Consider the following 18,071-nt stretch of genomic DNA (forward strand, 5'->3'; position numbering starts at 1 on the left):
GCCACCACGTCAGAGAGGTGCCCCGACTGATCAAGATTTCACACCTGACGGATGTCAACGCCAGCAGAACCCCAGCCCCTCTCTCCCGACCCAGGGCAGTCAAAAGGCTGAATGCGAGGCGAGGTCTGATTTTGCAGAAGCTTTGTAGAAATTCGCTGCGTCAGAGAAACTGAAAGACCAAACAAAACCCCTAAAACACCAAGCCCGATTCTCTCATCCACGTGGCACAAGAACAAGCCAAAAAAAGGGAGGCGGGGGAAGAGTCACCCGTCCCGCCCCTGCTGGGAGAGTCAACTCCTGGGCCAGCCCGGTCGCTGCCGGGCGCGGCGGGGAGGGAGGGCGATTGAGAAAGCCCTGTTCCCACAAGGCCGCCTTGCACCGGTCCCCTCGGCCCGCGCCGCCCCCGTCCGTGGCCGCCGCCGAGCGCGGGGAGCCTCCGCGGGCCCTTTAAGGGCCGAGAGGTGCGCGGTCTCTTTAAGGCAGGTCCTGGTGGTTTCTGTTTTCTGAAGGAAGTGACGGGTGGGATTGAATGAAAAGTGCAAAACAGAGTCTCGGAGCGCCGGAGTCGGGGGCCGTGGGAGCCAAGGCACTGGGCCGAGGGGGCAGACGGGCCCTGGGAGCGCGGTGTCCGCCTCGGAGCCGCCGGGGGACGCGCGACGGAGCGCAGCCCACGTGCGTCGGCGCCGCGTCGCGGGCGCCCCACGGCTGAGCCCCTAGGGGAGCCGCGCCCCGGCGCCGCGAACTAGCCTCCAAGTTAGGGCGAAGTTTGGCCGAGCCGTTCCCCGCCCGCCCGCGGCGCGCCGGGACCGCGAGGGCGGCGGCGGTCCCCGGGGATGCGCCCACCCGGCCGCGGCGGGGTCCCCCCGGCGTCCCCTGCGCTGCTGTTCCTGCTGCTGCCGGTGCTTATGCAGCTGCTGGGGGCGCCGCGCGGCGAGGGCGCAGGGACCGGGGCTGGCGCGCCGTCTGAGCTGCGGGTCCGCGTGCGGCTGCCCGACGGCCAGGTGACCGAGGAGAGCCTGCAGGCGGACAGCGACGCCGACAGCATCAGCCTGGAGCTGCGCAAGCCCGACGGCACCCTCATCTCCTTCACCGCCGACTTCAAGAAGGTGAGGCACCCTCGCTCGCCCCGGGGGGACCTGCGTGCCTGAGCGCTCCGGGGTCCCAGTTGCACCGAGGCCAGCAGACGGAAGACTGGGCCAGGAGAAGGACGCGACTTAGCCAAGGTCACGCCGGGCTCTTATCCACACCTCTTTGCCCTGTTCCCCAGCGCCTAGACCCGGCCCTTCATTCTCCCCCACGAACTGCTCTGCTGCCTTTCCGATTCTCCCCTCCAGCCTTTCACTTCTCTCTGGCTGCCCAGGCCACCAGACCAACTCCCCACTTCGTCTTTCAACTCTCCACTCTCCGAGAGCCCTCTAGGTGCAGACCTTACTTCAAGGGAGTCAATGTTAATAACCCCGTCTCCCTTTTTGGAGTCATTTTCTCAGGCTCTATCAGGGAAGAATCCTGGGCCAGGCATCAGAGGTCCTGGGTTCTCGCTGTGTGACCTAGGGCAAGTTCCTTTCCTTCTCCGGGCCTCCTTTCTCACCTCTGTACAGAGCAAGCCGGTGGCGCCAGGCCTCCCAGCCCTGACATCTTGGAGGCTGTGTACCACTTCTCCTTGTTTCACTTTCCTGGGCTGGGGGAGGGGGTTCCTGGGAAGAGCTGCTTGTCCCATGTCCCTCCCAAGCCACTTCTCCTCTTTGGTCCAAAAGTCTGGGAAACTTGTAGCGGAAGACCTGGGGAGAGGCCCCAGATGAGGTCCCCAGGCTATGGGAGAGGTGCCGCCTCTCACCCTGCTTGGCAGGAGGGCTGGCCAACCCCCAGTTTTGGCCTAGATTGTGGGGAAGTGGGTAGAGACAGCCTCTCCTGAGTGTGTGTGTGTGTGTGTGTGTGTGTGTGTGTGTGTGTGTGTGGTGGAGGGAACCAGTAGGTGGGCCTGGACCCCCAGGATTGGGGCTGGGGTAGAGAGTGGAGGTGCTGGGCTTATCAGGAAGTGGGCCTGGAAGGGCGGTGAGTGACTAACGGTGACCCAGCAGCAGGAATCCTGGAGGGGAGGAAAGTGGGTAAGGTGTAGGTACACAAAGGGAGTCTCCTGATCACCTAAAGTCCCCTCCCCAAGTCCCTCTCCTGGTAAAGAAGCCCTGTGAGGCTCTGTCTCTGGGGGAGTGGAGAGGTGAGGCCCATGACATAGGCAGCAGCTGGGGAAGCCCGGGGCGGTGGGACTGTTGCCTGAGCTATCTCTCTCTCCTTCCTCTTAGAGACTGGGAGCTGGGGTGGCGGGGAAAGGGTAGAGTTTGGAGTGTCAGCTAGGGACCCAGCAGAATCACCCGAAGATAGTACCAGGTGGGTGGGTGGGTGGTGATTCTGTGGACGGTGGAGGTGGGGCTTGACGGAGATCTGTCCCTGGACTACTGAGTTTTCACTGACAAGGGATGTAGGGAGACCAGTGGCGGGTGGCAGGTTGTGGGGGGAGGGGCGGTTGAGTGTCACAATGGGGAGGACTTTGCGACCCTTCCTCACTCAGCAGGCCCAAGCTAGGTTCTCAGTTCAGGTAGGGGCAGGTGAGTTTGTGTGCGGAGAGAGGAAGCTGACAGGGCCAGAACACCCCCAGAGTCCCCACTTAAACTCCAGGGGAATTTTGTCAAGTCTCTTCTTTTCCTTGAAAACCCAAATAGTGGCTGGACCCTCCCCAGGAGACAGGGATCTGATCTTCCCTTCTGACCTTCCACTGAAGCCCTTTGTCCTTGTGAGTGAGCGTCAGGCCAGCCTATGAGTCTCCCACCTTCCTGCCCACTGCACATTGTTCTACGGCTGTGCTGAAGCCCTAGAGAGACTTCCCCGACCCTGCCACCTCTCTGGCAGCCAAGGCTGTGGCTAGGACACTGGTTGAAAGAGTCAAGGGGTAGCGCTCAGCTTTTATAGCCTCTAGCTGCAGCATGAAAGATTTTATTGCTCTACCCTGAGGGTGAGGGGAGGGGAGAGGCGGGGTGGCAGTGGGGTGAAGGCCTGGGGATTGGGGCTGAGGGTGGAGTAGGGGGCTGACTGCCCAGTTAGAGAATCGATTCAGAGCTGATTGTAAGAGCCTCATTTTTGCTATTTTTTTATTATTTTATTTTTTCCTTGTTAGTTATTTTAAATATAGCAGTGTGTACATGTCAATCCCAAACTCCCTAACTATCCCTCCCCCCAAACCTTACCCCCTGGTAACCGTAAGTTCCTTCTCTAAGTCTGTGAGTCTGTTTCTGTTTTCTAAATAAGTTCACTTACAGCATTTTTTTTTTTTAGATTCCGCATACAAGCATTATTTCTCTTTCTCTGACTTACTTCACTCAGTCTGACAATCTGTAGGTCCATCCATGCCGCAAATGGCATTAAGAGCCACATTTTAATCCCCACAGCGGTCCAAACCACCACCCAGGTTTCCAGAGTGTGCTTTTCAGGTTAGCCTCTGACCCAGAAGCTGGCATTTCACACCCACCCCTGGCATCTCCAGTTTCATCAGCAAGGGAGGGAACTGGGAGTGGAAAGTATGGAAAGGGAACCAGCTTTCCAAGGTCCCCTCTAACTCTGGGTGTCTCAGATGGCCTGGAGCAGGGTGGAGTTGGGGAAGGCTGGGAGTGGGGTTTATCTCCACCCCAGTCCACTGTCTGCATTGGCCAGAGCAGCTTTTATACGGGATCCTTCTGGGGTGGGTCACCTCTCTTGTTGCCCGCCCAGTCCTCAAGATCTCTGGCAGCTTTCCACGAGAAGCTTCTATCTAGAAGTAATGATTTTCCTGTAGGAAAAAGTCCTGGATGTGGTGTTTCTTTTGTTTCATGTACCAAATCCATTTGGGGTGGTTTGGAAACAGTCCCTAGTCCACTTGGCAATAGTGACGTTGGCCATTTTGCACATTTGGGAGACAGTCCAGACTGAAATGAGACAGACCTGGTTTAACCCTGGGCAAGCTACCTGATCTGTCCAAGCCTTCATTTCTTCATCTGTAAAATGGGGATAATAATGGTACCGATCCCATGGCCATTGTGAGAACTAAACAGGGCAATGCATATGAAATACTCACTGTGTGTCAGCGGCTGTACTCAGTGCTCCAGAAGTAGAAGCCAGTAACTTTCATAATCATAGTTCACGTTGCATCTCAACATGGACCTTCCCTGCTAAGCCTGGGTGCAAAGGGGTTGAATGACCGACCCAAAGTCACACAGAAGGTCAGCACTGAGCCTGGGAGAGCCTTAATCCTTCATCGTAAGCTTCTCTTTGAAGCTCCATTTATTAGTCAGAGTTCTCCCGAAAAACAGAAATAATAGGGTAGAAATACAGATCTACAGAAAGAGATTTTATTATGAGGGGTTGGCTCATACGGTTACGGAGGCTGAGTCCCATGGTCTGCTGTCTGTAAGCTGGAGGTCCAGGAAAGCCCGTGTAGTCCCAGTCTAAGTCCACAGGCCTGGGAACCAAGCGCACTGATGTCTGAGGGAAGGAGAAGATGGATGTCCAGCTCACACAGAGAGAGCAAATTTGCCCTTCCTCCACCTTTGTTGTTCTATTCACACCCTCAACAGATTGAATGATGCCCACCCACCCTGGTGAGGGCCACCTTCTACTCAGCCTGCTACTTCAAATGCTCATATCTTTCCGAGACAGCCTCACAGACACACCCAGAAATAATATTTTGCCACCTATGTGGGCATCTCTTAGCCCAGTGAAGTGGAAACATAAAGTTAACCATCACACTCCAAAATTGCTGGCCAGCCCCCCAGCAGGGAGCAGCCATCCCTGTCCTGTCAGTCTACTCAGGGCAGCAGCGAGGCCCCTTGTGCTGGATGCCATGCAGCCCTCTGTCTGGATGATCTCACCACACACCCACACCCACACCCACACCCACACCCACACCCACACACCCCACCCCCCACCCCTTCCACCCTCCCTGTTTACGTCTGCCGGGATGGGTCTCTAACATGGCCTGGCCCTCCCCACACAGCCACACGACCTGAAGCCAGTAAAGCTGTAACAGTAGTCAACCTGCTCTAGGACACGTATGTAGCCTGGAGCCCGGGCAAGGATGAGGAACTCCACAAGCAGCCTGGAGCTACCGAATCACCATCGTGAGTTACTGTAAGCCCTGCCCACAGGCTGCTGCCCGTCAAGCAGATCAGGCTGCCGCTCTCAAAGAAGTGCTAGAGCTCAGCGACTCCCAGGCTTCGCTGCACATTTGAATCGCCTGGGGAGGGAGCTTTGGAAAACCCCGAAGCCAGACTAATTAAGTCCGACTATCTGAGGCTAGGAGCCAGGCAGCCAGAATTTTAAAGAGCCCCTGGTGATTCCAATGAGCAGCAAAGTTTGGGAAGCATTGGCATAGCTGCTCCAGGGAAGAAGGGGCTTGCAGGAGGTTTCAGGTTAGACTGGTAAATGAAGGTAGATCCCAAACTCGGTCACTTCGTTGAAACCTGTCATTCTACCCGCAATAGTCCCTAATGTGTTTCAACAGCATATCGAGGCTTAATTCTCCGTGTCCTCAGTGCAGGAACTAAAATTCATCACACACTGTCAACAGGCAGTGCTCTTCTTGAGAATCCAAAGCCCAGGTATGTAATTATACCCGGATGTACAGACTTACTGGGCATATTAATAGCGGGCGTGGCACCATCCCGGCTTTTGGTCTGACAGCCCTGTTGGTCCCCGTCCCCCAGGCTGCTGTGCCCGTCCAAGTATCTCTTTCCCCTCTGTCTCCCAGTGTGACTGTCTAAAAGCTGTGGGAGGGGATGAGTCATGCTCAAGCGGTTTGGTGCTGACTGGACGGGGAGGGTGGGGCTGAAAGATAAGAGAAAGTCATGAGCAGCTGCGTGGGGGTTGGGGGGGTCAAGGCTGCAATGGGAGGAAGGAGCCATATCCAATGTGTAGAGGGAGGGGGTCAAGAGGGGCCTCGGGCTGGCGCCAAGATAGGGGAAGCCGTATAACAGGGTGGGTGAGCTCGAGGTCACTCTGAGGGACCCAGAGAGATGGGAAACTTGCGCCCTGCTCTGGGCCCCGATGGTCCAGAGAGCACCAGCGTCCCTGCCCTGGGGCTCCCCGCCTTGGTGCGGGGAGCAGCTTCAGCCTGTGAGAGGTAGTCAGCAAAGATGTGGAATGTGCAAATGGCCATGTTGCTGCCGGAGGCTGTTTATTCTAACGGGATATCACATCACGGGACTGTCAGGCAGGACAAACTCTTAGAGTCCAGTCTCCCCCTACCCTGCAGTTTGGTGATTCGTAGTAGGGGTATTTGTTGGAGAGGATGTCTTTTGGGGGAACAGAGGGCAGTCGAGGTGCTTACAGGAGAGGCCCAGAGTTTTTTGGTATCCAGGGTATTTCCCCACCCTGGCGGTTCATGAGAAGTCACCAGAAAGAATGATCTGGCTTGTGTCCATGGAACCCTCTGGTCTAACAGCAGTCCCTCTGCCATGTCTGAGGAAGTCCTCCCCGCATCAGGGATCAGCAGCCCTGCCCCGAGGTTCAGCCCAGCTCCTGGCGTCTGGCAGGCATCTCCCATCCCCCGAATGCCTATGTCCAGATGGAGTCCTGGCAGAAGATCCCGGGTCAGGCAGTGAGGACTGCCACCTGGGACAAGTAAGTGGCCTGTTGGGATGACGGGGAGAGGCAGAAGTGAGGTTCTTCCTACGAGGCTTCCCAGGGTACACAGAGGTGGTGATGGTGGAGCAGCAGAGGCCAGCTTTGAGGTAAGAATCACATATGTCTGAGCTGTCAGGTCACACACTGACAGTTGCTTTCACACGCCTGGCCTCATTCGATCCTCACCACGACACCGTGCAGCAGGTATGGCTTCCATCTTGCAGACGTGCAGACTGAGGCTCAGAGCTATGAAGTGACTTGCACGAGATCAGTAGCTAATGACCCAAGGTTGGGACCCAGGGAGCCTTCCACTACATTCTGACCGCCTGTGCTACTGCGGCATATAAGCGGGCTCCTTCTAGAAGGCTGAAGAAACCTGAATAGGGGAGGGGGGAGGGAAGAAGGAGGCTGGAAAGAGCCTCGGTGCAGAGGAACAGATCTACAGAGAAAACCTCCTCTGTACAGATTTGGGCTGCACCCCTCCCCCAGGCTCATCGCAATTCCCCCACCCCACCCCTCCCACGAATTTTAAGTTTTGACCCCTTCACTGTGCCTGAGACACTCCCCGTTCCCCTCCCGCCATGGCCTCTGGAGAGATGGCGGGTGGGGGTGAGGGGACCATTTTTAAAACATCTCACAGATACTACTGAGCACTCACTAGACATTTTTCTGCCCTTTCCCAGCTGTGTGACTTGACAAATCACGTAACCTCTCTGAGCCCCAGGTTCAGACATGACACAAACACAGTGTGATGCTGGCAGGCGTGTTGTGAGAAGTGAGTAAGAGGCCTCAGCGAAGCAGAGGCCAGCGAGGGCACGTGAGAAGAGAAGTAGCAGTTCTAGCCGGGGCCCCAGCCCTGCTTCCTCAGGCCGTTAAGCAGATGGTTCCTGCTCTGGGGACCAGAGCATTATTAGGATTCCCGTCCTTTCAGCTGGCAAGCGCTGAAGTGGCTGCCACCGAGGTTCCCACGAAGGGCTGGGGGCGGGGCTGGGGCTGGGAATGCAGGTGAGAGGGAAGCGTGGCACCCGCCTCGGGAGCCCTGAGTCAGCAGGACATTGGGGCGCAGTTGATCCACATACAGCCACACGTTGTTCCAGGGGCAGTCGGGACACTGGCGGCCTCTGGGATTTGGCTGACAGAGCACTGGGGGCACTGGGAGGGGGCAGGCGGCACTGCCCCCAGCTGGTCGTGGCACCCGTAACAAGAAGCCTCTGTCCGGGCCTAGCCTTGAGGGTCTGCAGGCATCTCGTAATAGGGGCGGCCTACGTCCCGGGCACCAGCCAGGGAACGTGCTCGGCCTGGCTTTGGGTTGAGTCCATTCGCCTCTGTACCTGCTTGGAGAGACAGGGCAGAGGGGCCAAGGTGCCCCTGAGTGTGCCCCGGGGCAGCCAGCATGGGGAGAAGAGGGTGTTGGTTCCTGGCTGCCCCTCCAGGGCGACCCCTCACCTCCCCAGTGCAGTGAAGTTCGCTCCTCTCTAGCCATAAAGCAGCCCCAGCCAGGAGCAGCGCCATAAATACTTGGGTTGGCTCAGCCCGGGCCTCAGAATCACACAGTCCGGTGTGACGACGGGAAGGAGACCAAGATGGTAGAGGAAACTCCCAGGAGACAGCATCAGCCGTCCAAGGGCAAAGAGGAAAGGGGAGTTGGTGCTTTGTGGAGACCCTGGAGAGGTGGCCTTCAGCCTGGGCTGTGCAGCCGCCGTGGCACAGAGGTGGGCTGGGAGAGGGGCTTTGAGGGAAGGGCAGCTCCGCCGTCAGGCCCTCTTAGTTTTCAGGTCCCCTGTGGTGCAAGGCTGGGCTGACAGCAAGGTCTGAGATAGGACAGCCCCCCCCCCCCACTGCTCCCCACTGGGGGGCTGAGGAAGGCCCCTGGGAGGGTGACAGGAAGGCAGAGGAGGAGGGGAGGTCGGCCAGGCTGAGGCTGGGGCAGCGAACGAACGTAGGAGAGGATGCCCATGAGGGGGTATGCAAGGCAGGGGAGTGTAACAGCATGTGTGCAGAGGCTCGTGTGTGAGATGGGGTGTGAGACATGACGTGTGAGACTTTGGGGGAATTCAAGGAGGGAGGGAGGGTGTGGGAGAGACTGTCGGAAGGAGGTGGGCCTGTGAGACAATCTGTGAGGGCTGCCACGTGTGACTGAGAGAAAGGGGGAGGTGGGGAGTCTCCCGGGAGAGGCTGTGAGGGAGGAAACGTGCTCCCAGGAGCAACGGTGTGAGGGAGAAGGGGCCGTACAGCCGAGCCACGGCGTGGGCCCTGGCGGGAGGGGCCTGGGGGGCCTGGGTGCCGCTGGGTGAGGGGTGGGAGGTGGTGGGAGGATCAGCACGTCTGGGTGAAAGATTATGGCCGTGGGACCCATGAATGGGGGAAAGCAAGTGTCTGTGCGTCCAGTTACGATTCAACTTGGCTGTGAGTAACATAAAACCCCCCAGCAGCCGGAGCAAGAGAGAGGTTTGTTTCCCCCTTTCAGTCTCATCTAAGGCTGGAAGCCGGCAGCTGGGCTGATGTGACCGCATCACAGCCGTCAGCGCTCCGGTGGGCTCCGTCTGTGGGGTTGCCACCCATCCTCAACACTGAGGTTTCCCTGGAGCTTCTCCCCAGGAAGGCAGCAGCAGAGGCCTGGCATGGACTGTCTGCTCTGGGAAGTGCAGAGAGCTGCCCCCTGCTCTTCCCAGAACAGCCTTCTCTCTGTGAGATACAGCGTGGCAGGGAGTGGACGCAAAGAAGAATAGAATATTTGGGAAGGGGCTCGGGGCAGGGGGAGCTCGGAAGAGCAGAAGGATCACTGGATTGAGTCAGGAGATCTGGGCTCCTGGGCCTGGCTCTGCAGCTGTGTGACCTTGAAGGTCACGTCCCCTGCTGGAACCTCACTGGAGCATGAACTAAATGATCCCCTAAATCTTCTAGAGGCCCAAATTACAGCTGTAGGACGACCAGCCTGCAGAAGCCCAGTTACGAGGAAGCCCAAGAAGAGAGAGCCGTCTTCTTTTTGGAGGCGAGGGGGTTGATGGAGGCCCCGGAGCACCGGTCCATTCTCTCAGCTCCGTGCCAGACCCTGAGGACGCTGCATAAATAAGTGGAGCCCCGTCTGGGGCTGGGGCGCAACACGAAGGGCCCGGGGCACGTGTTACCCAGGCAGAAGACGCTACATGAGGACGGGGCCCTCTGCCAAGGCGTTTAGGTCAGATGCACACTGGCCCAGCACAGCTCGAGTTTCTGATTCAGCTCTAAGCCAGAGATCCATTCACGTCCTACCCTGGCTCAAAACCCAGAGGTGACGCCCAGTGATCTGCTAGATGAAGCTCAGACTTCTTTGGCTGGGCTCTCGGACACTGTGCCCTGCCCTCCTGCCGGCCAGCCTCCTCCTTCCACACCCAGCCCTCCCCTCCCCGGTACCCCCCTCCCTTTCCTCAGCACCCTGGCCTGCTCTTGTTTGCCCACTCAGCGCTTCATTTATTCATTTCCAGATAGGTACTGAGCGCCTGCTGTATTCAGGGGTCAGGGATACACTGCAAATAAGATACTCTCCCAGCCTCAAGGAGTTGAGTCTGGAAGGAAAGAGATCATTGCAGACACAGTGGGATTCGTGCTCTGGAGGCTAGGGGTTGGGCCTGGCCAACTCTGCTGGAGGGTTGGTGAGGGCAGGGGTGACGGATGCATTTGAACTGAGTCCTGAAGGATGATGGGCAGAAGGGGACAGCTCATCCCTGGCAGAGGCATCAGCTCATGGCCTCGCTCATTCTGGGAACCGCCATCTCTTTGGTTCAGCCTCTGGGGGGTACACTTTATGGTGAGGACAAAAGGAGCCTTGGAAGGGCACTGGGCCAGATTGTGTGACAGTAGCGTGGAGGGAGGGATGGGGTGGGGGCATTAAGAGGCCTTGGTACCTTCCCATCTTCTGTACATGCCTCTCTCTTTGCTAGAAAGCCACCCATCCTTTGACTGTCCAGAACCACTGAAATGTCCTCCGCTCTAGGAAGCCTTTCCTCCCTCCACCCCTCCCAGGCCCATCCCTAAGGGGACAGAAACGCTCCCTCCTCCATCCTTTGCCCTATAGCATTTTGCATAAACCTCACCCTAAGCCTTATCATAGTGCACGACATCAGTTGGAGGTCAGCCTCTCCTCTGAGCCCCTTAAGACAGGAGCCTTGGCCTTGGTCGTGCCCACTCCCCTGCCCCGCCCTGGCGCCCGTGAAGGCTCTGCCCTGTGTAATCAGTGCCCTCCCACAGATTACCTGCGAGATCCAGCAGCCACCTGACTTCTCTGGGCCTCAGGTACATCTCTGGGAGAAAAATTTTTTGTCCTGCCTCTGCAGGTCTGGAGTAGATCACAGCTGGAGCAAGGCCAGGGATTGCAGCAATAATAGAGAAACTTAAGGAATCCGGCCCACTCTGTTCTGAGACCTTTCACTCATTTTTCCTCACAGTAATCCCTTGAGGTGTAGGTATTGTTAGTTGTACTCATTTTACACATGTGGAAACTAAGATACAGAGAGGTTAAGTAAATCCCTCAGGGTTACAGGACTCATATCAGCAAAGCCAGGATTTGGACGCGGCCAGCACTGGCTCCAGAGCCTTTGCTCTTAACTACCGTGCTCTTTGGGAACCTTAAAACCACCCCCAAAGGACTTCAGCAAATGCTCTCTCCATGGCCATACGCTCTGTGTGGCCCAGTTTCAGCCCTAGTACTGGCCACTCCACTTCTTCCTGGTGGCCTGGCTCCTGGTGGGCTGGAGTTTCCTGGGAGCTCGTGGGAGAAGAAGCCTTATAGAAACTGCCCATCTTGGGAACCCTAGCCTGCGTCCTGGGCCTGGGGAGCCTGCCATGGGCTCTTCCCCAGCTGTGTGGTCTCGCCTTGGGGGTTAGGGCACCTCTGGGTGGACCATCCCAGGGGACTCTCGGGCGAGCAGGGAACCTGGGAGCCAGGCACCCATCTGGCCTGGGCTTAGCGTTTGGCCAGATGTTCCTTGGAGCAGGGAGACCTCTCCCCCTGCCCTGCCCTCTGTGCTGGAGGGAAAGGGGGCCCTGGAACCTTAGCAGTGAGTCTGAGGTGTGGGGAGTAGAAGGTAGGAGGGACACTGGTCATGATGACGGAGCCGGAGATCCAGATGCTTGGGCCGCTTGTCTCCCTCCCGGGGCTCAGCGCATGGAGTATGGTTTCCCGGAGACATAGGATTAAGAAGGCTGGAGAATTCAGGGTTTAAAGAGGCTCTGGGCAGGGCAGGCAGAGGGCTTAGAAGGGCGATCCTGCATCATCTTACCCTGATGTTTGCGTCGGATGCTGTTGTCTGCTAGTCACACAGAGCCCTGGATAGGAGCCGCCACGTTCCCAGGGCAGGTCTGCAGAGGACATACAGACCACCGCCGACGGGCACAGCTAGAAGAGGGCACTGCCTTCTCATCCTGGCTCTGCCGCTCGCCAGCTGTGTGGCTTAGGGCAGACCACACTTTCTCTCTGGGCCTGAGCTTTAGTTTCTTTAACTGGGCATCAAAGAAATCGAACTCGTTGATTTAGGACGCAGCTGTGCACTGTGGCTGTGAGAGCTTGGGTTTTGGAGTCAGACCGCCTGGGTTAAAATTCTGACTACATTTCCTCTTGGTCCCATGACCTTGAGCAAGTTATCCATTCCAAACTCGGTAATAATCATAGTTCCTATCTCCTCTTGCTATAAAGATTTTAAACCGGACGATACATCCTTTTTGACTCATGGTAACAATGACTTGTCCCTTCCAGTTATAAACTTCAATACAGCTTTGTCCTACACAAATAAATAGGAGATATAGAGGAAATCTATCTCAACAAAATAATTCTCATCCCCTCGCTTCACCCCCAGTCAAGTTCCCATTTTGGTAGCATTTTGTTGTTGTCGTTGACGTTGTTGTTTAATACAGAAGCAGGGAAAATACTCTAACAGATTTTGTTCGCCCCCTGGTCTGGTCTAAAAGTTCAAATTCTTTCTCCTGCTAATGGTAGACGGGTGATATCCAAGCAACGAGGCCACTTGGGGCATCCCTCAGACCACAGGCGGTGACACGTGCCTGTGGTATTGGAGAAGATGCTGTGAATATACCAGATGAGTTCTTTTAAAGGGTCATTGCTGAAATTACCCCGGAGGTGGAACTTGGATCCTGCCTGGGGGTCCTGCCAGGGACATCCGCCTGACTCAGCCCTGGGAGGGAAAGTCTGGTATCAAGTCTCACCTGGCAGGAACTGAGCCCAGAACAGAAAATGCACAAGTGTACCAGCCTCCAGTCTCTCCTCAAACGACCTGAGGGGGTGGAAGATTGGATGGCCCAGGCTGGCGGGGCAAGCAGATCCCAGCCTCGTGGCCCAAGAGTGGATTTCCTGTGGAGAGGAAGCTGAGGTTATCCGAGCTCTGATTCACCTTGCCTGCAAGTCTGGGACCATGAGGAACCTTATGGAACCTTTCTCACCAGCTGGGTCTCAGTTTCCCTTGCTGCAATCTTGGCGGAAAATCTCCCCGGACACTCCCACCCCTCAATGTTCCAGAGATCATTTACAGTGAAAAGAAGTAGGGAAATGTCCTTGTAGAGTCAGAGGACTTCCAAAGGGCATGGGGGTTTGTGTGAGGACAGCACTGACTAGTTTCAGATCACCTGGGACACTTGCTGGTCACCTGCAGTGATGACAGTGGCCCCGGTTAGCACCGCTGAGCACATACTCCGGGCGGACATTCTGCTGTGCTTTCCCTCCACACTAACTCATTTAGTCATCACCATAAAGCCTCCAGGTAAAAGTGGCATCATCCCCTTGGGCTTCCCTGGTGGCGCACTGGTTGAGAGTCCGCCCACCGATGCAGGGGACACGGGTTCGTGCCCCGGTCTGGGAAGATCCCACATCTCGCGGAGTGGCTGGGCCCGTGAGCCATAGCCGCTGAGCCTGCGCATCCGGAGCCTGTGCTCTGCAACGGGAGAGGCCACAGCAGTGAGAGGTCCGCGTACCACAAAAAAAAAAAAAAAAAAAAAAGTGGCATCATCCCCATTTCACAAACGAGGCTTAGAGAAGGTGGGAGATAGACCTGTATGCCGGCTAATACAGTGTAGACTTGGAGTGGAACCCTGGGCCCCTCGCTGCCTCTACTGGAATCCAAGGGGGACCCTCAGGCCCTGTTCTCAGAGCATCTCACTCTGGCACATGGACAGTAAGTGCTCAGTGAATGGGGGCTCTCAGTGGGCGAGGCCAGGGCACGGACACTGAAGGATGCATAGCTACACGGGGCTATATACCCTCCGTGCTGGTGCAGGGCCATTGGGGTTCCTGGAGGAGAGCCATCGTTGTGGCTTGGGTCTCTCGCAGGGGGGCTCTTGACGTATTCAGACCACTTCTGACTGGGACCTGCTGACTTCTCACCGCGAGCTGTTAGCCAAGGCACAGAGATGGGTGAGAGCAAGGGACACCTCAGGTACCCAGGGTTCCAGCAGCCAGATTGGGAAGGGGACCCGATCCCACCGCCCTTCTCCCTTCTCCTTCTGCCCCCCCTCCCCCAGCCTCTCTGATTCATGCAGTGAATCAGTGACAGGAAAGAGCCCTTGGCCTGCTGGTAATGCCATTAGTAACCCCGAGGGGAAAGGGGAAGTGGAGAGGGAAGGGGAAAGGTGAGCCAGCCCAGCTCCCTCAGGCCAGAAGGCCGCAATAGCTGCTGCTGTGTCTTGCCCTTAACCCCACCCTGACCCCACTACCTCCATCTGAGATGCAGGTGGCTAGGAGCCTGGCTGACCAGAAGCACCGGGGGCATTCTCCCCAAACCTACTGAATGGGAAAGTCAGCGAGAGAAACTCTAGAATCTGTACTTGTAAAAATGCAGCCCTCTCCCATGATGCCGTAGTCAGGTGGTTGTAGGGGCCCTGACTCACCCTGATCAGGGTGATATGGGGGTACCACCAAGGGGAAGCATCAGCTATGAATGAACCAGGAGCCGAAAAGGGTGCTGTTTCCTTTAAGGTGACGTTCTGTACTTTTAAACAATTTTGTTTTGGAAAGCTTTCCAGCAGTTCCCTGTGTGAATTTTCCAGGAGGCTTTGGAACATCTGGGGCATGTTCTTTCTTTTAAGTCACAGGTTTAAACGGGAAAGAGAAAATTTTCCATGCCGGCAAGAGGGAGGCGTCTATTGCAGGGCAGCGTCCAGGCCTGTGTCCTCTGCAGGGTCTGAGCTGAGCACTGGGTGGGCTGGTGAGGAGGCCCCGCCCCCTCTGGCCGGTTCCCATTCTTCTGCTCTTCTCCATCAGGATGTGAAGATCTTCCGGGCCCTGATCCTAGGGGAGCTGGAGAAGGGGCAGAGCCAGTTCCAGGCCCTCTGCTTTGCCACCCGGCTGCACCACAATGAGATCATTCCCAGCGAGGCCATGGCCAAGCTCCGACAGGTGAGTGCCCACCCTGGACCTGACCCAGAGCCCTCACCCCTGCAGCTGACTCCTGGCCTGGACCCTACCCCAGCCTCAGTCTCCCACCTGATTGCCGGCACCCCACTCTTACCCTCTAGTCCTGAACCCCTTAAATATGCCAAACCTGACCCCATAACCCCAGATCCCTAATCTGCCCTGAACCACCATCTCCCAGCTTCTGCCAGTCCCCTAATCTCAGCTCCTCCCCGTTTATGATGGAGGCAGGTCGGATCTGCCTCCAGGCCGAGGGCCACCACTCATCGTCCCGGTGACGCTGGACAAGTCACCTCGCCTTCAAAACCCCTGTTTTCTTACTGAGAGATGGGTTATGGTGAGAATTAAGTGGGAGAGTGCATGTTAAGTGTTCAGTGCGGCCTTTGAAACCCTCAGCCTGTTGCCCTTCTCCCGGTCCCTTCCTGGACCCCGGGCCTCTCCCCGGCCTCATTTAATTTCCCTGAACTACCCAGCAGGAGCTGTCCGAGGCCCCTCCCTTTTACCTGCCTTTCCCAGAGTGACTCAGTTGCCTGGATGTTGGAGAATACGGGGCCCCAGAGGTCACTGACCCTGGGACAGTTCGCCTCGCCTGCCCACCTCCAACACCACCCCCCAGCAACGGGTCAGAATTCTCCCTCAGGCCCCAGAGGTCAGCCCGGGCGGCCGCTGGCTGAAAAGGCTCGACTGTGCCCTGGGTATCAGTTTCTCCGCCAGTTGGAAGGGGAATGGGTGCCCCTTGACTGCCACCCTGCCGGTGGCCCCAAGGATCCGAAGACAGCCGGCGTGGGCTTGTCTGACTCTCAGCGACCAGGGAAAGAGTGGGCAGGGGGCCTTCTGAGGCCGGGTGGGAACAGCTCTTCTCCTCCACGCAGAAAAATCCACGGGCAGTGCGGCAGGCTGAGGAGGTGCGGGGCCTGGAGCAGATGCACATGGACGTCACCGTGAACTTCAGCCAGGGGGGCCTGCTGAGCCCCCATCTCCGCAACGTGTGTGCCGAGGCCGCGGATGCCATCTATACCCGCCAGGAGGACGTCCGGTTCTGGCTGGAGCAAGGTCAGCTGGGTGCTGCCCGCTGCCGTATCGTCTCAGATATGATGGGAAGCAATGACGAGATATGGGAGGTCTAAACCCAGCTGGGACTGGTCAGGGAAGGCTTCCTGGAGGAAGTGATGCCTGTGTGGCTCTTTACTGAGAGGAGTCAGCAGATGAAAGGAACCAATTCCAGGTAGGGACGTGGAGAACTGTGACTCTGCTAGGCCCCGGGGAGGGAATGCCCAGGCAAAGCCCCCATCAGCCCTGCCCTTAGTGAGAACACAGATGGAACCTTCTGTCGTGGGACACGGGAACAGGAACCAGGGTCTGGATGGGGCCCAAAGATGCCCATTCCCAGCTGCCACCTCTTCTGTCACCTCTCAGAGATCAGCTCCTCTCTTTCCCTTCACACCTTCCCAGGATCCTTGAGAACGCCTCCCATCTTTGCACGGTCCCTGCCTTTCCGGCCTATGGGACCTCACTGCTGGCCCATCTCTGGGTCAACTTCCCCAGGACTGTCCTGAAGTCAGACAGACCTGGGATTCAGTCCTGACTCCCCTACCTACTGTGTGACCTCAGCCAGATGGTTAAACCTCTCTGGGCCGGTTTTCCCATCTGTAAAACAGGGATGATAACACTTAGCCCATAGGGGTGCCGGGATGCCTGAAGGGGCCATGCCAGGAGGTCCCCTCCCCTCCCTCATCCCTGACCGCCGCCTTCTCCCCCAGGTGTGGACAGCTTCGTGTTCGAGGCCCTGCCCAAGGCCTCAGAGCCGATGTTGCTGCCTCGCTGTGGGCAGGTGGGGGACCGCGGGAAGCCGTGCGTCTGCCGCTACGGCCTGAGCCTGGCCTGGTACCCCTGCATGGTCAAGTATTGCCGCGGCCGTGACCGCCCAACGCCCTACAAGTGTGGCATCCGCAGTTGCCAGAAGAGCTACAGCTTCGACTTCTACGTGCCTCAGAGGCAGCTGTGCCTCTGGGATGAGGACCCCTAGCCGGCTCGGGATGAGGGCTGGTCCCGGAGGCAGCTGCGGGGGCCCACTGCTCCTCCCCCAGCCGCCAGAGGGCGTGGCCACCCCCAACCGAGGCCATATTGCTGTTCCTTCCCTCCTAATCCCGGAGCCTCTGGCCCCTGATTTGTCACTGTGAAAAGGGGTGTGGCACGGCAGGGGTTAACTCATGAAGGCAGCCCCCCACTCCCATGGGGACGGAGGGAGAAGGCGGTTCTCCAAGCTTGACCCCCGCATCTCCCCTGAAATGTTCGCTTTCAAGCAACCAAAATAGGACCGCGTGACTCTATTTAACTCTTTGCAGGTTTAGACCCTGGAAGGCGTCGATGCCTGTGACACCCGCCTCCCCACGCCCAGCCCCCTGCCCCACCCTCCAGAAGGAGCTGGCCCCTGTGCACCTTCCCGCTGCCCAACAGGGAGGGGATCCTTGCCCCAGGGAGGGGGCAGCGCCGACAGCGGATCTCAACACGTTCCTCTCACTACTGGCCTCTGAGGCTGCCCGGGGGCCAGCTGGGGGCCCCCCATCCCGAGACAGACCACAGGTGCCTTTCCGCAGACCTGGACTTTGCCGAGGGAGCTGGAGCCGGCTTGCACCCTCGAAGCAGAAATATTTTTGTAAGGTTTTGGGGCAGGGAGGGAGCATGAAGTATGAGGAAAACTTGAATCCCAGATTTTTAATGCAAAGTATTTATCGTTTGTACCAGAAATAAAAGTTTAAATTTTTACTTGGCTGATAGCTCTAGACTCGGAGTTCTGAGAGAACTTTTGGCCAATGCTGCCACCTGGCGTCAGGAGAAGTGTCCCTGTGCTCTTGGTGACCCATCTTGGGACAACAACTCCTAAAGCACCTACTGTGTGCTCAGCCTTGTGTTGGGGGGAGAGGATGTAGATGGGGATGGGTATTATTAGGAAAAGATATGACAAAATTTCTGCGCTTAAGAAGATGAGACATACATAGATGGGCAAGCCAGGCAGTAAAAGACCCCG

The 18,071-nt window shown here is 57.2% G+C and overlaps 1 protein-coding gene across 4 annotated transcripts; it reads left to right on the forward strand.

Annotated features, from left to right (window-relative positions):
- Nucleotides 1-391: 391 nt before the first annotated feature.
- Nucleotides 392-17,821, forward strand: OAF (out at first homolog). Of its 4 annotated transcripts, none has more exons than XM_079929390.1 (4): nt 392-1,106; nt 14,894-15,028; nt 15,916-16,096; nt 16,804-17,821. In XM_079929390.1, exons 1-4 carry the CDS (start codon nt 834-836, stop codon nt 17,067-17,069), a joined length of 855 nt encoding a protein of 284 aa, XP_079785516.1. In that variant the 5' UTR covers nt 392-833; the 3' UTR covers nt 17,070-17,821. The 4 variants fall into 4 exon arrangements, 3 of the variants coding, with proteins under 3 accessions (XP_079785516.1, XP_079785517.1, XP_079785515.1); XM_079929391.1 differs by lacking the exon at nt 392-1,106 and adding an exon at nt 7,490-8,360; XR_013829454.1 differs by lacking the exon at nt 392-1,106 and having other exon boundaries at nt 14,060-15,028; nt 15,916-16,268; nt 16,804-16,939.
- The last annotated feature ends 250 nt before the right edge of the window (nt 17,822-18,071 follow it).

This window comes from Stenella coeruleoalba, assembly GCF_951394435.1.
Source record: "Stenella coeruleoalba genome assembly, chromosome: 8".
Taxonomy (NCBI): domain Eukaryota; kingdom Metazoa; phylum Chordata; class Mammalia; order Artiodactyla; family Delphinidae; genus Stenella; species Stenella coeruleoalba.

What these genes read in the sequence shown, in the direction of transcription:
- OAF (XM_079929389.1), top strand. Translation starts at nt 14,567, where the DNA reads ATGAATGAACCAGGAGCCGAAAAGGGTGCTGTTTCCTTTAAGGTGACG. An exon ending in CCATGGCCAAGCTCCGACAG is followed by an intron (nt 15,029 to 15,915) that starts GTGAGTGCCCAC and finishes TCCTCCACGCAG; the next exon opens with AAAAATCCACGGGCAGTGCG. An exon ending in CCGGTTCTGGCTGGAGCAAG is followed by an intron (nt 16,097 to 16,803) that starts GTCAGCTGGGTG and finishes CTTCTCCCCCAG; the next exon opens with GTGTGGACAGCTTCGTGTTC.